The sequence below is a fragment of the Aythya fuligula genome, chromosome 7, assembly GCF_009819795.1.
Source record: "Aythya fuligula isolate bAytFul2 chromosome 7, bAytFul2.pri, whole genome shotgun sequence".
Lineage (NCBI taxonomy): Eukaryota > Metazoa > Chordata > Aves > Anseriformes > Anatidae > Aythya > Aythya fuligula.
Window position 1 is genome coordinate 5702448 of NC_045565.1, and position 13157 is coordinate 5715604.

Here is a 13157-nt window from a genome sequence, read left to right on the forward strand (position 1 = left end):
GTTAGGGCACTGACACGCTGCTCCACGCAGAGCAGCAAAAAGAACAAGTCACAGAGCATCTTTCCTGTATTACTGCTCTTCTCTAGTACTGCATTACCTCCTAATTACCTAGTCCAAGAAGCATAAGATTCTTAGATGCTTCTTGATTTAGCCTATGTCTAATGCTTTAGCTCAGAAAAAGAATAAAGGAAAGCCAAAAGAGGGAAGCATCCCACAAAAGTGTCATCGTAAAGAAAATTCCCTGATAGGCTGCAGAGGAGCATCACTTACTACCTTCCTCTCTCAAAGGGCAAGGAAGCACCCAGCTCCATTAAGGGAGCAGCCCCGGCTATGCATAATATTAGCAAGCACACGCTCCTCATTAGTGTTACCTACCATCAGAGGGACGTTACTTCTTTGTGATGCTACGAGAGCCAGGCTTAGGAAATGCCTGGGGAAGCCCTCGGGAGGCAAGCTGTGCTGCAGAGAGGTTTCACAACAAAAGCAGAGTTGCTTAACTACCTGAAGGAAAACCAAGGTCACCTCTGTCTAGCAGACTAACTGCACCAACCCACCAGGTTACACAAAGATCCTCCCTAACCTGCCCCTCTGTTACACACCAATTCAGCACTTAATAAATCATAATCCCTCGTTAATGTAACCATGGGCAAGCAAACAGATTGATGCGTGTTTTGCTCTGTAGTTTATAAATAACATTTTCACTGACATTTGGCTTATTTAATCCCTGTGCCCCAGCTAGATGTATTATGTATTTGCCTTTTATAACTAATTCATTATACTTACCCCTTACTGTAATATCCCAGGATATCATTATAAGTGCTTTGTATTCACCTGTACTTATTCTTAATCTCTAGTGATCGCCTGATTTATATCGTGGAAGAAAGAAAACAGAGATTATCATGTCCCACTTATTTAAAGTGTTAAAATGCTTATTTGAAAGTCTGGTGAGAAGTCCTATGGGTGCCAGTAGGAAGTATTTTCTATAACAAGCATCAGTTTTGTTCTTCCTTATTTAACAGCTCTGTGTCGAGTAATTAAATGAATACCGTGTGCCTGGACGTACTTCTGTTTTACAATTACAGGCATTGTGGGTTTACTTGATAGCTCAAAGAAGATCTTCAAAGTCCATACAGATCTGCTCAGTGGTTTACAAATTTATAAAAAAAAAAAAAAAAAAAAAAGAGCAAAGAAAGGAAAAAAACTCAGAGTAAGTCGCTGCAGACTGATCAGGACTCGGGAGATCACAGACCACGCCACTGCAAAGATGCTGCCTGTCTGCTTGATCTGATTTTATTGGCGCTCTCACCTGTGCAAGGTTGCGCCTGGTCACAGCTCCCAGGGCCCAGAGGAGCAGCCTGGAGCTAAGAACACTCCTGCAGGGAGTGCAAAAAGCAGGGGTGAAGCTGCTGCAGGAGGGAGATGCCACCTCAGTGTCTTTGGAAGAGCTTGAGGTAGGATGTTACGCCCGACCTACCTGATGATCACACAGAGGATGCTTCAAGCAGAAAACCTGCTCGATTCCCTGCCTGCAAAGGGCGTTATCTTGGCCATCACCACAGAGGCATTCAGCCTCCATGCTGCGCGGCTGCGCATTCAGGTCCTGCAGATAAGGATGCGCGAGGTAACTGTGGATTACTTGTAAAATGTAGCATAAGCTGATGCTGCTGGATCGCAGCATTCTTCTTGATCCAAGCAGCTCTTAAAAGGCAACATCACTGTTGAAAACTCTAAGAACGGCCAGAACAATTAACAATTAGCATCTTCTTCCCATTACATTAAAACTAGAGCCTTCTGGCCAAAGAGGCTTGCAGAGAGCCAACAAACCACCTAATACTGGAATAAAACGAGGTGGGTTTTCAGCAGTGACTTCACTTGCAGGCTCTAATTACAGCCAGGAACTCAAGTGGCACGGCTGGTGCTACGCTGCTTTCATGTTTCCAGACAGGTGAAGAGTCCTTGATTTACTTGAGATGTGGCACAGGCCCAGGGTTCAGCGAGGGGCATCGCAGGCAGGCACAGAGCTCACCGTTCTCCTTGCAGCTATGAAACCAAGCAGTAGGCACACCCAGACTGTCCCCTTATAAACCACAAGTCTTGCTTAGAGCTACCTTACCAGTGAAGGATGGGCCATCCCCTTCGGCTCCCCCTTGCTGTTTTATTTGTGAAGCAGCCAGCAGAATATAAAGAAAAGCAGTGTAGCATCCCCTGGCCCAGCACACCGCCCTTCGCAGCCCTGCCAGAAGTTGAAAGCACTGCGTTGTCACCCAGCTTGGCTGAGGCAACTAATTTGTTTGCACAGCACCACAGACCCAGGCAGCATCACCAGGCAGCAGACCCCACCAAGGGCAAACAGCCTGCATGGGAGACTGCTACAGAAGGAAACTCTGCAGCCCTGAGCTTTGTTTTATCTCTGACTCAGAAGAGCAAGAAGCTCTGCAGAGGGTCACCAGCAGCACATCCTGTTCCTTCCATGCAGCAGACGCAGAACCAGCAGCAACACTTCACAAAGTCTCCTGCAGATCTGAAGCCCGCCTGCAGGCACTTACCACAGGACCTAGAGCTGCAGGAAGCCCGAGGCAAGAAAGGAGAGAAATGTTACCTCTGCCAAAGGAGCCTGGCGCTTGCTGTCACCACCGTTGTCCCTATGAAAGCCGCCACCACGAGCCTCCGCCTGGTCCTGGGGTGTTGTGCTGCCCCGTGGTAACGCCGCGAAACAGCTGCCAGCCCTGCTGCCACAGGAAGAAATCGCAGACGAAACATCCTGTCGAGCAAGAACAATGCATTATTAAGGAACAAACAGCTTCCAGCAGCCCACTCTCACACTGACCCCCGGCCTGGAAGGATGCTAGCGCCCAACCAGCAGTCTGAGTTTTCCTGAAACAGGAAAAATGGCACAAAATAACTGTCACAGCTGATCATTAGCTGCTCAGAAATAGGGGTGTAACCTGCCTAATAAGCAGCAAATTAGAAGTATTACATCTTGGCACACACCTGGCTAACACACCTTGCTGTTGCATCCTACTTAGCTGCCCTTACAGCATTTTTTGAATTCCTCTTCAACCTTTCCCCATCCGATTTCATCAGGAGGAAATACTTGTATGCCCCTGTTCAACTGCCAGGGCATAGAAGATCCAAGCAGATCTTGAAAGCAACCACACTAAATGAGTAATGGCTATTTGCCAGAGGGAAAGACAGACAGATTTTAGAAAGCAAGTTAAACCAAATAACAAGCAAACCAACCCGGTAGGAAAAACCTCATTCATTTTAAGCTTCCCCAAGAAAACCCTACTGTTCTTAAACCACTTTTTTTTTTTTTTTTTTTTTTTTTGCTAGCCTGGAGCAAAACATTTATATTCAACTTTAAGTAGCAGGCAACTTTCAAAATGTCAAAGCTCATAAAATACAATCTGTACCCTGTTACACACACAACACTTCGGAGACGAATGAAAAACCAGACCCACAAATCTAAACATTATTACAATGGAGAAATCTGAACTGCAGAAATGTGACCTGGTAACACACCCGAGCTATAGGAGCCGAAGCAATTTTTGCTAGCTCACAAAATTGAAGGCTGAGGGCAAATGTTCATTTTAAAAAGGAAAGCTGCTTTTTTTTTTTTTTTTTTTTTTTCTGGTTGTTTGGGGAAAAAAGGCTTTACTTTAAACAGATGCAAATTCAGTCTTCTGATCACAGGGGTCAACCCATGCATGACAAAGCATGGAAAGGCCTTGATGTAAGAAAAAGTTGCGAGCAGAATTTTGGAAGAATTCCCAGGGCCAGCGAAAACACCAGAAATGGAGAGCGGTGGCCTGATTTTTTTTTTCCACCTTCATTACCCATTCTTGCTGTTCTGCTCAAATATTGCCAGGCAGTGAATAAATAACCACAGAAGACAAAAATAAGGTTACAACTGGTGGCTTCTACCTGCTTGTGCAACACACAATGCTAGCAGAGATTCACCCTGCTCCCCTGTCCGCGCTGTCCCAGCCCGTGGGCATGCTACGCCCAGCCGGGCCTCTCTGAGCAGCAGAGTTTGTATTCCTCTGGGCACACGTTAATGACTAAGCCTGCAGTCAGCATCACCGTTTTGTTGATTCCTTTAAAAATAAATAGGCTTAAAATCAAAGTTTTAATGGAATTCAGCAAGCCAGCAGTGCCTGTTCTCCAATCCTCTCCAGCTCGGAACAATAGAAGATTTTGTTATGAAAACCAGCTCTTGTTTCAGATTATTTCCATCCTACACAAACCTGATGTTCCCGTCTCTTCTCCAGGGATGAATTTGTTACATACGCAGAGAAAAATCTGCTAGTGTTATTTTCACAGAGGAGCTAATGTGGCCCTCGCTCGAGTTCCCCTTCCTAATTACAGCTCCACATGCACAAGACGTAACGGATAAGGAAGCGCTGCCAGGATCATTTCATCAGTCAAAACGAGAAACCGAGCCCCACGGTGCTGACTCTTTAGCTGTAAAAGATTTTACAAGCTTTCAGCCTGGTGGCTTTCATTTTGCATAAATGCACTGAGCCCCAAGAAACCCTGAATTACCAGCTTTGTCCAAGTTATCCCCACTCTTGGTGCTGGGATATTCACCCAGACAGGGCCCACGTGGTAGCAGCTGCCTGGGACTCGCAGCAGACAGCTTCCCTAACAACTCCAAAATGAAGAATATACTTACTGTAGATCAAAAAAGCACTTGGGAGGCTGAGTTTTCCATGCTTCCCATCTGTAATTTTACGAAGTCTCAATTTTTTACCATGATCGCCATCCTATTAGGTAGGTTTTCTTAAAACCTCCTGGCATTTAAGACAAGATCACTCAAAAGCAGGTGAGAACTTCCCAAGGGGTTAAAAAGAAGCATCTTGCCCTACAGCAGCCAGTTTAATACCACGATCTCCAGTGGGATGAGGACTAGAACTGGGATAAAGAACAAAACCCCCAAGAACTGATGTGGTTACAGCTTGGTGTAAGAAATGGACCCACGGTTTTTGCATGGTTCAATACAAGAAATGATTTTTTTTTTTTTTTTTGTATAGAGTAGCTCAGAAAAGCCTTAACCTGAGAGCAATGAAAAGTGGGATTAAACAAGTTTTCTTGATGTGCTAGCAACCTGTTCAGATTACTGCTACAATCAGGTTATTTTGGATCTACATGTAGGTCATTTTGTTGTTTGTTGGTGACTTCATTCAATATGCCTCAAAGCTCCCTCCTCAGAGCCACTCCCAAACGCCCCAAACCAATCCAACCAACAAAACCACCACACCCCAGAGCCAGAAATGGATTTGCCTTGCTAAGAGACCCGACAAAGCACCTCCCTCTCTGGCTGTCCCCACGCACATCACTGCAGCTAACGGGTTTCTGCCCCAGCTCCGGCGGAGTGAATCCTCTTGTATTTGTAATGTAACACGAAATGTGCTGGCATCTGAAATTCAGGAAACCCACAAACCCGCTAGAAAAGCACCGCTTCCAAGCCCAGATACAACGGGCATCGTTCAAGCGGACGACATGCAAATAGCTTTAAAAAAATAAATGCAAATTATTTCAACAGCTATATGCGTTCCCGCTGAACGCGGATGTTTTGTTTTCCATAAACAACCCCCTCTCCGTCAGCATGTTTCGCATGGAAACTCAGGCTCTCTGCTTTCCCCATCATGCCATGTCTAGAGCACCAGGAGTCCAGCCCTGAATGTTTGCATGCAGGATCTCACCTCTCTTTATTTTTATTTATTTATTTATTTTTAATATATACCAAAAAGAACAAAAAGACTGGCTGCTGCTTTTCCAGTTAGCTGATGGCTTCAGGACTGAGAGCCCAGCCTGGGGAAGGGGGACTTGTGTGCTCCATGGAGCTGAGCGTGGTCCTTTTTGAAAGGCAGAGCACGCTTCAAACAACTGCTTGGTGTTGAGGCTGGCCTCGGTGGTGCAAGCATGTGAGAGGAAGAACAGCAACCGACTAAGCTGATGGGTGTTTAATTTTTAATCAGGGAAGGGTTCGCAGGCACTTTGTGTTTGAAGAATTTCACCACGACATGGCGAGCTTGTGCGTTGGTGCAGAATGTCAATTGTAAATTTAAATGAAAAATATTTACATAGTAAGATCATCTCGAAAAAAAAGATTTGCATTTACAAGGCTTTGCTTAAGCACAAAGTCTTCTGCAGGGACTGGCACAGACAGAGCCACTGGAAGGGCTTTCTTGAGCCACGTGTTTATTAAAAACCCAAATCTGACATTGTCAGAGCACACCAAGACAACCCAACAGCCACCAGAGGAGAGTTCCTCACCTATTTCCATCTCAGGCACTTTTACCATTTATTTTTTTTTGCACAGCCCAAAGGGACGGGGTTTTTGGGTACCCAGAACTGATTCACAGAACTGGTTCAAAAAACCCAGCAGGATTTCAGGCAGCACTTGGAAAAACCACACAACAACTTGGGTGGTGTTAAAGAAACAGCCCCACTGCAGAAAACACACGAAGCCATCAGGAGGACGAGCTCTTCCCTCCTCTTACAGGGAGCTGTGCCAGGGCAGCTGACCCACAGGAGGCACCTTTCTGCATAGTAAACCTGGGTCCAAAAAGCCTTGAAAACACCTCTGGGTATACTGCTAAAGGCAGGGCCCACAGCTCCGCAGCGAGCTCTGCCTTTGATCTGCAGGCCCATCGCTCAGCAGCGTCACAAGGAGCAGGGGAGCTGCACTGAGGTGCCATGCTTCTCATCCTAAGGGCCAGGCAGAAGGGATGGCCAGTCCCCTGAAGCTGTGTTAACCAATTTAAGCTTAAGATCACAGAATTAACAACACGAGTGTGCTGACTTGAGATACTTAGATGAGTCTGAGATGCAAAAAACAGGAAGGACCAAACTTGTCCCCACCCAAACACTCAAATCATGCACCTGCCCAACTGGGAGTGGCATTAAAATCTAACAGGAAAACCAGATACGAAGGCACCCTCGGGATATGGAAGGCCACTCAGGCTGAAGGCGTTTTGGTTGCCTTTGGTGCAAATTAACATGCTCTGTACTTTTGCAGCAGGCCTCAGCTGCAGGTTTCTCAAAATCTTGTCTGCGTGTGCATGTTTCACTCCTGTTGATGAGCACTGTTTCTGTAACCTCTGCAGCATGAAGTCAGCCTGAACACAAGTTATTTTGACTCCTCCTCACTTCCCGTTTGACCCTCATACTGTTCAGAGACCTGCACAAGTGTAACTCATAGAAAGGTTCACCCCAGAGGTGAACTCCACCTACAGAAGAGTTTGGATCCATTTCTTCTCCTGTCCCCAAGACAGACCCAACTCCTCCTGCTTTTTTCCGTCCTCCAACTCCCAATTTCCAGCTTACCTAGTGCTCCTTTCAGATGAGGGATTACTCACGTTACTGAAGTTATTAACTTACCAAGGCTCATAAATCAGTTTTGAGAATGAAGATGAAATCTAATAGCAGAAGTAATTTCTTCCTGGGTTTGAGTTTGGGGCAACACTTGATCACATCCATTTCAGCAGGGAGGGGAACTGCGCTTGCTTCAGAGCACAGTTCAGGCTGATCGATTGCCTACAAAGCATCAATTCCTCACACTGCCAGATCTTTAACAGAAAGCTAGACCACAGCTCGGCAATTTCTTTTTAACTGTCGTTACAGCAATGGCTCACCTCTTCCTAAACACCTTGGTCCTGAAAGTGAACCAGTCAGGAAATAAATCAGACGGTCTGAGCTCAAAGATTTCCCCCTGTGCTATTGTTTAAGACTGCACTCCTTTCTGGAGGAACTCTGGAGCAGCCTGCCATGGTGGGAAAGGCACAGGACGAGGGCTTCCTGGCCACGTCTTGCTGTTTGTGCACGTCAAACCTGCTCTGGCCAACCTCTAGCTTCAGCACAGAGAACTCTTGGTAGCTTTAAACTCTCAAAAATTAATGCAGAAAGCCCTGGGTGCTGATCATGAAGCTCTTGGTGTTTAAAATCTCAGTCTAACATTGTACTGGAACACGTGAGCATTCAGCAATCACCCTGCCATTAACATGGCTTACTTAGCACGCCCATTTACCCATCAATATTCCATTATTTACGGCACCGCTGTCTCACAAGTTGCTTTTATTCTGTCAAACGGATCCATTCAGCATTAAGAGGTTCTCAAAGCAAAAAATAAAACAGCAAAAAAAAACATGGCTGGGTGGAATCAAGTCTACACTACCACCACTTTTACACATATTCTCCCTCAATTTAATGTGCACATCCACACTGTTAGCAGTTAATTAAGTGAAATGGACGTTTCTGTCACTATCAGCTGCTCTAAAAAAACAACAAAACTGAAAATAATTTCATTGATTGTTAGTGCTGAGTAGAGAAGCACACAAGATTTTCAATCTAGCTTTAATGCTGCATTATTAGTAATCACAACAGGTTTATTTATTAGGTAATCCAGTAATTAACTAGGTCCTGATCTTGCCTTGGGAAGGGAGGCAAGAGCATTTACCCACTGGGGACAGATTTTTACCCAGGCATCTTCAGACACCTAAGGCATCCTTAGGGTAAAAGCCGCGGTGCCAACTTTTAGTTTAATTAAAAACTGAACTAAGTTTAGTTTAGGCCCCATTTTAGAGTGCAGGAGCAGTGCTGCCTGGCGAGCTGAGCAGCAACATCCAACCTGGCTGAAGAGGACTTGGAGATGGAGGCAGGCACCAGGAACTGCAACTCCCAAGCAATGAAAGAAAAACACACCGAGACACATATAAACCAATTATCCCATTCCTGGGGCTTTTCTATACAGAAAACATGACTATAATCCCTAAAAAAGAAAGCCTTCTCAGTAGCCTTTCCACAGAAGCCAGTTAGTAACTACTGGAGCTGTAAAACAATCTTACCTCATCCCTTATTAAAAATAATGACCCCGCTTATTGAGCTGCTTCTACCTCTATCAGCCCAAAGTGAGGTTTTCTTTCCCAAATAACTGTTCTGAAATAATCAGGCCATCTCTGCAAATGCCTGAGCAGCCACAGAAGCAGGCAGCGTAGGGGCATTTCACAGGAGGAAAAAAATCAAACTGATTTAGAGGAGCAAAGGTTTGTCAGAGAGCTGTTGGTGCAGGGGTAGGAAACATTTGTGCCTTATTTTCCTGCAGAAAATCACAGCCAGCAGGAAAACATCTGCTTAATGACCCCAGTGATTTAACTTGCCTTGCAGTTTGTGTTGATGGGATGTGAGCTGGCAATTTGAACCAAGAAAGGTGATATTTGGGACAGGGAGAAAGCGAACTCTACGCAAACACACTGGAACAGAGTGAAGCAGTCCCCCAGGCACCCCACGGGGACTGCTTGTTTTTCACTTGTTGCCCCTTTTTCCTGAGAATTCCTCACTTTGACACCAAGCAGAGAGACCCTCCCAGAAGCTTGTGCTGCTGACAGCCACCTACCTGTACAGCACGTGGACAACAAATCCCAGAGCAGCTAAAGGAGATTTAAGAGGTGTTTACAGCTTGCTTGGCTCTAAGAAAAGTGATGTTAATTCTTCATGAATAAACATTTCAAAACAAAATGATGCTGGGAGAAAAAAAAAAAAAAAAAAAAGGAAACAGAAAAAAATTAAGGCTCCACTATGCTGTGAATTTAGATGAGATACCTGCTGACACACATTCAGTTCCTGAAAAAAAACATCACACAGGTTATTGGATTAATCCAAACATGAGAGGAGAAAAAGGAGACAGGTTCCCACCACATCCCGCACTGCAGGATGACATCCAGGCGAGCCTAGCACCCCTCAGCAGGGCTTTGACCTCACAGTCCACCAAAACTGTCTAGTTGATGGTCTTGGGTCTCGTGCTAAAGGCCTATAAATTCTATCAGTAAGAGGAAAATCCCAAGCATTTGAGCTTACGTGACCATGGAGACTTAAAACCACCAGAAAAGCCAGCTATCTCCTATTTAAAGCACAAAACCTGAAACCCATCACCTGGATTTGTTTGCTGGGGGACAGAAGAAGGGCGACAAGCTGTCAGAGGCCACAGGGACAGCGAGGAAGCCCTGCAGTGAAACAAAGGCCGTTTACACAAGACTTTGCAGGCTACACATCCATGGCTCTCATACACCACCACGAGCAGCTTGCCTGCCCCTGGCTGTGCGTTCCCACCCCAGCACGCCCAGTTACCCCTTTACTCTCGACAGAGGTTCAACCCAGAACGCACAAAGGAAAACTCTACAACAGATTTCCTTGGGGAAAAATAGTCACCACCGTCACAGATGAGGAAGCAGGCCAAGGTAACTCCAAATTTACTAGCCAAGGACTTTTCAGGCCGTTTCGCAGAAGTTGCAGTGAAACACTACATCATCTGAACCATCCAACTGCCTATTTTTTCCATTTTATAGCACCTTAAATCTCTTCCACTGAGGACAAACCTGTCAAAGGCTTTTGGATGGTATGTGCTTAGACAGCTTGTTGCAGCTCAGACTTTACAGCCTCATTTTGTGGTGCAGAAGTGTTCTCCTAGAGCTACCACCCTGAACTGTGTTAAAACACCGTGCACTAACAAAGGCACTGAAAACTGGGAAGAATTAAATAAGTATTTTTATATCCCGGTCCAGTCCATCTCAGGAAGTGTTACTGCAGCAAATGGAAGAGCATCCAACAACATTTCTGTAACAGATCTAGCACGACTGCTACACGACTGTTATTTTGCTTGAGAAATACAGGAATAGCTGTTTGCACATTCTGGATCTAAACATAACTGACGGGTCCCTCAAATATCAGCTGAAAAATGTAGTGCATATGGAATAGTGCCTCAAAGCAAGGCTTATCCTGGCCTTTCAAAGTAATGTAGTGATATTAAATGCTAGCAATTGAAGATTATTCTAGGCAGAGCACACCCCTTGCCAAGGGGAAGAAAGCCAGCTGGTAGGGGCTGCCCTGAACGCACGCAGTGGGGTCCCCCACGGCTCTGGGTGTGCCAGAAGGTGGAATCGAGTTGGTTGTAAGCTCAGCACAGGGTCCTGCACCCTAAACATATTATTATCTTCTTATGGACAAAAAACCTGCCCACAGGTACCAATAAACCAAACACTGAAGTACTTCGCTAGCCTGTAACAACTTTGCTAGCCTGTAAAAACTCATAGGCTGTTGAGGAGAAGCACAACAGAACGAACTGGTACGAACCCTGCAGAAGGCAGATACATGCCTTCCAAAAGACACCAATCTCCAAAAACACCTGCAGCACTTATCCCAGACCTCCTGAGAGTCCAAACTGTTCGCAGGTTTTGCAGCTTGTCCCGTTAAACTGCCTGAGGGTAACGGTCTGATTTGTCCTCCAAAAATGCAACCACAACAAGCAGCTTATCGGGGAAGTCAGCTTCCCAGCCTAAGAGGTACAAGAGGAACCTCTCCTTGTCCTGAGAGCAAACACGAGTTGACAACGGGTTACACAGGCATAAAAAACACTGTTGAATATGTTCATTAGACTAGCATGCCACTGACCAGCAGAAATTCAAGCAGATGATTACAAGTCTAAAGGTGTCACATGAAACCAGTGGCCACCCCCTCCAAATCCCCAAGAAGCAGGCAGGGATGATGCCAGGACGTGTTTGCTGCAGAGCATGTGGTTTAAAAAAAAAAAAAGCTTAGTGAAGGTGTTTAAGTATCTCCCTATGCTCACAAAGTTTTAACTGAGCACGTACAAATAGAGAGTTGTTTTTCTCCTTTATGTCTTATCAAGATGGTAAAACTGGGGTTGGGTTGGCAGGGAACGCCAGGCAGAGTTCTTCCACCGCTCACTCCTGTGTCTGCTTCGCTCCTCCTCCCGCATCCAACAAAAATGTCAGCACAACTCTTCACCCTGCAGAAAGGAAACCTTGCTTCCTGCAGCACAGGGGAAAATTCTGGGTCAAGCCCTCAGAATGGGAGTAATTCCAAGCAGGGCAGCTTGAGGGGTAAATGTCAGCCAGATAATTAGTTCAGCACAATTAAAAGTAAGGGAAAGAGGGGCCCCAACAGGCAGCAGCACCATCCTTACCTGTCTCGTAAGCGTATTTGCTCCCTGTTGGTGGGTCAAGCAGTCATGAAGAGCGCAGGAAGTTCTCTCAGCAACTGTAGGGCTGTGTTCTAAAAAGAGAGGAAACATAATAAAGATTAAAACTCTCTGCTGCAGCAGGTTTCATGTAGTTTCCCTCCTGGCAGTTGTGCTCGGCATAGCAGTGCTCACACACATCACCCCCAGTACTCCCGCTGTAGTGCTCGCACCTCACGCTGCCTGCCAAACAAAGCCAGAAAAGGAAAAAATGGTCATGCTGCTGAAAAAAAAAGCCAGCCAGGCCTTTGCTTTAGCTCAAGTCTGAGCTGGCACCTGGGTTTCGAGAGGAGAAAGCCCAGCAAAGCCCTGCCTAGCCTGGTCTCCCTACCCCTAGTCAGCAGACCCGACTAAGACAACTTTCTGTGATGAGCCACTTGGCAGTTTCCATCTCATCAGTGCTAACGAAGCTCACAGCAAAGTCCCCAAAACAACATCAGGACCTTCTTGGAGATCTTCCCCAACACCTTGGGCTTTTTTGGGTGTAACTGGGCAGGATGTTTGTTGCCCAAACACACATGGCTTCCCCACACACACAGGTATTTTGATGGTCAGGACCAAAAACCCTGCACAAACAACGAACCAGGGCCCTGCAGAGCAAGGAATCCACACACTGTTTGGAACATGAAGCCCACTGTGTTAAGGAAGATCTCTCAAATATAACAGACATGCCTTATTTATTCGTATTAAGCAGTCAGTATTAAAGATCTTAGTCTGCAGCATGCTCTCCCACTATTCTGTTCAGGCACTCCACGAGGCTCCAAAGACAGAAAAGCCTTCCCTACATATAGCTCCAACACCTCAGCACCTAAAATTGTTTCCCCCACCCCGATGCATAGAAAAGCCTGCCAACTGCCTCCAGGGAAAAACAAAACAAAGCAGAACACACTTTTCCTAATCATTAAATACTAAAAAGAAAAAGTTGGTTGGTGTACGCCATGGTATTACCCCCTCCAAAGGAGCTCAGGATAGACTTTGATGCTGCCCTCACTCAGTTTTACCCCCTTTCCCAAGCGGCTCATGAAACTAAAGGGAAATACAGCACAGGTAAATCATGTTGCGATGAAAATCAAGCCTTTCTATGCTCTCAGCAGTTTATTAAGCCAAATTCACCTCGCAG

General features: G+C 45.8%; 2 protein-coding genes across 7 annotated transcripts in view; one reads left to right on the top strand and one right to left on the bottom strand.

Moving 5' to 3' along the window:
- MICU1 (mitochondrial calcium uptake 1) overlaps positions 1 to 13157 on the bottom strand; it is an 88000-nt gene that overhangs the window by 72237 nt on the left and 2606 nt on the right. For all 6 annotated transcript variants that reach the window (XM_032190917.1, XM_032190916.1, XM_032190915.1 and 3 more), the window contains 2 exons: positions 11984 to 12072; positions 2600 to 2761 (listed from right to left, as the gene is read on the bottom strand). In XM_032190917.1, coding sequence (XP_032046808.1) covers positions 2600 to 2760 — 161 coding nt within the window. In that variant the 5' untranslated portion in view covers position 2761; positions 11984 to 12072. The remainder of the gene's footprint in view (positions 1 to 2599; positions 2762 to 11983; positions 12073 to 13157) is intronic.
- The window catches only part of MCU (mitochondrial calcium uniporter), an 80143-nt gene continuing 79961 nt past the window's right edge, over positions 12976 to 13157 (top strand). Inside the window, exon 1 of the mRNA XM_032191124.1 lies at positions 12976 to 13084. Within this exon, the coding sequence (XP_032047015.1) occupies positions 12976 to 13084 (109 nt within the window). The remainder of the gene's footprint in view (positions 13085 to 13157) is intronic.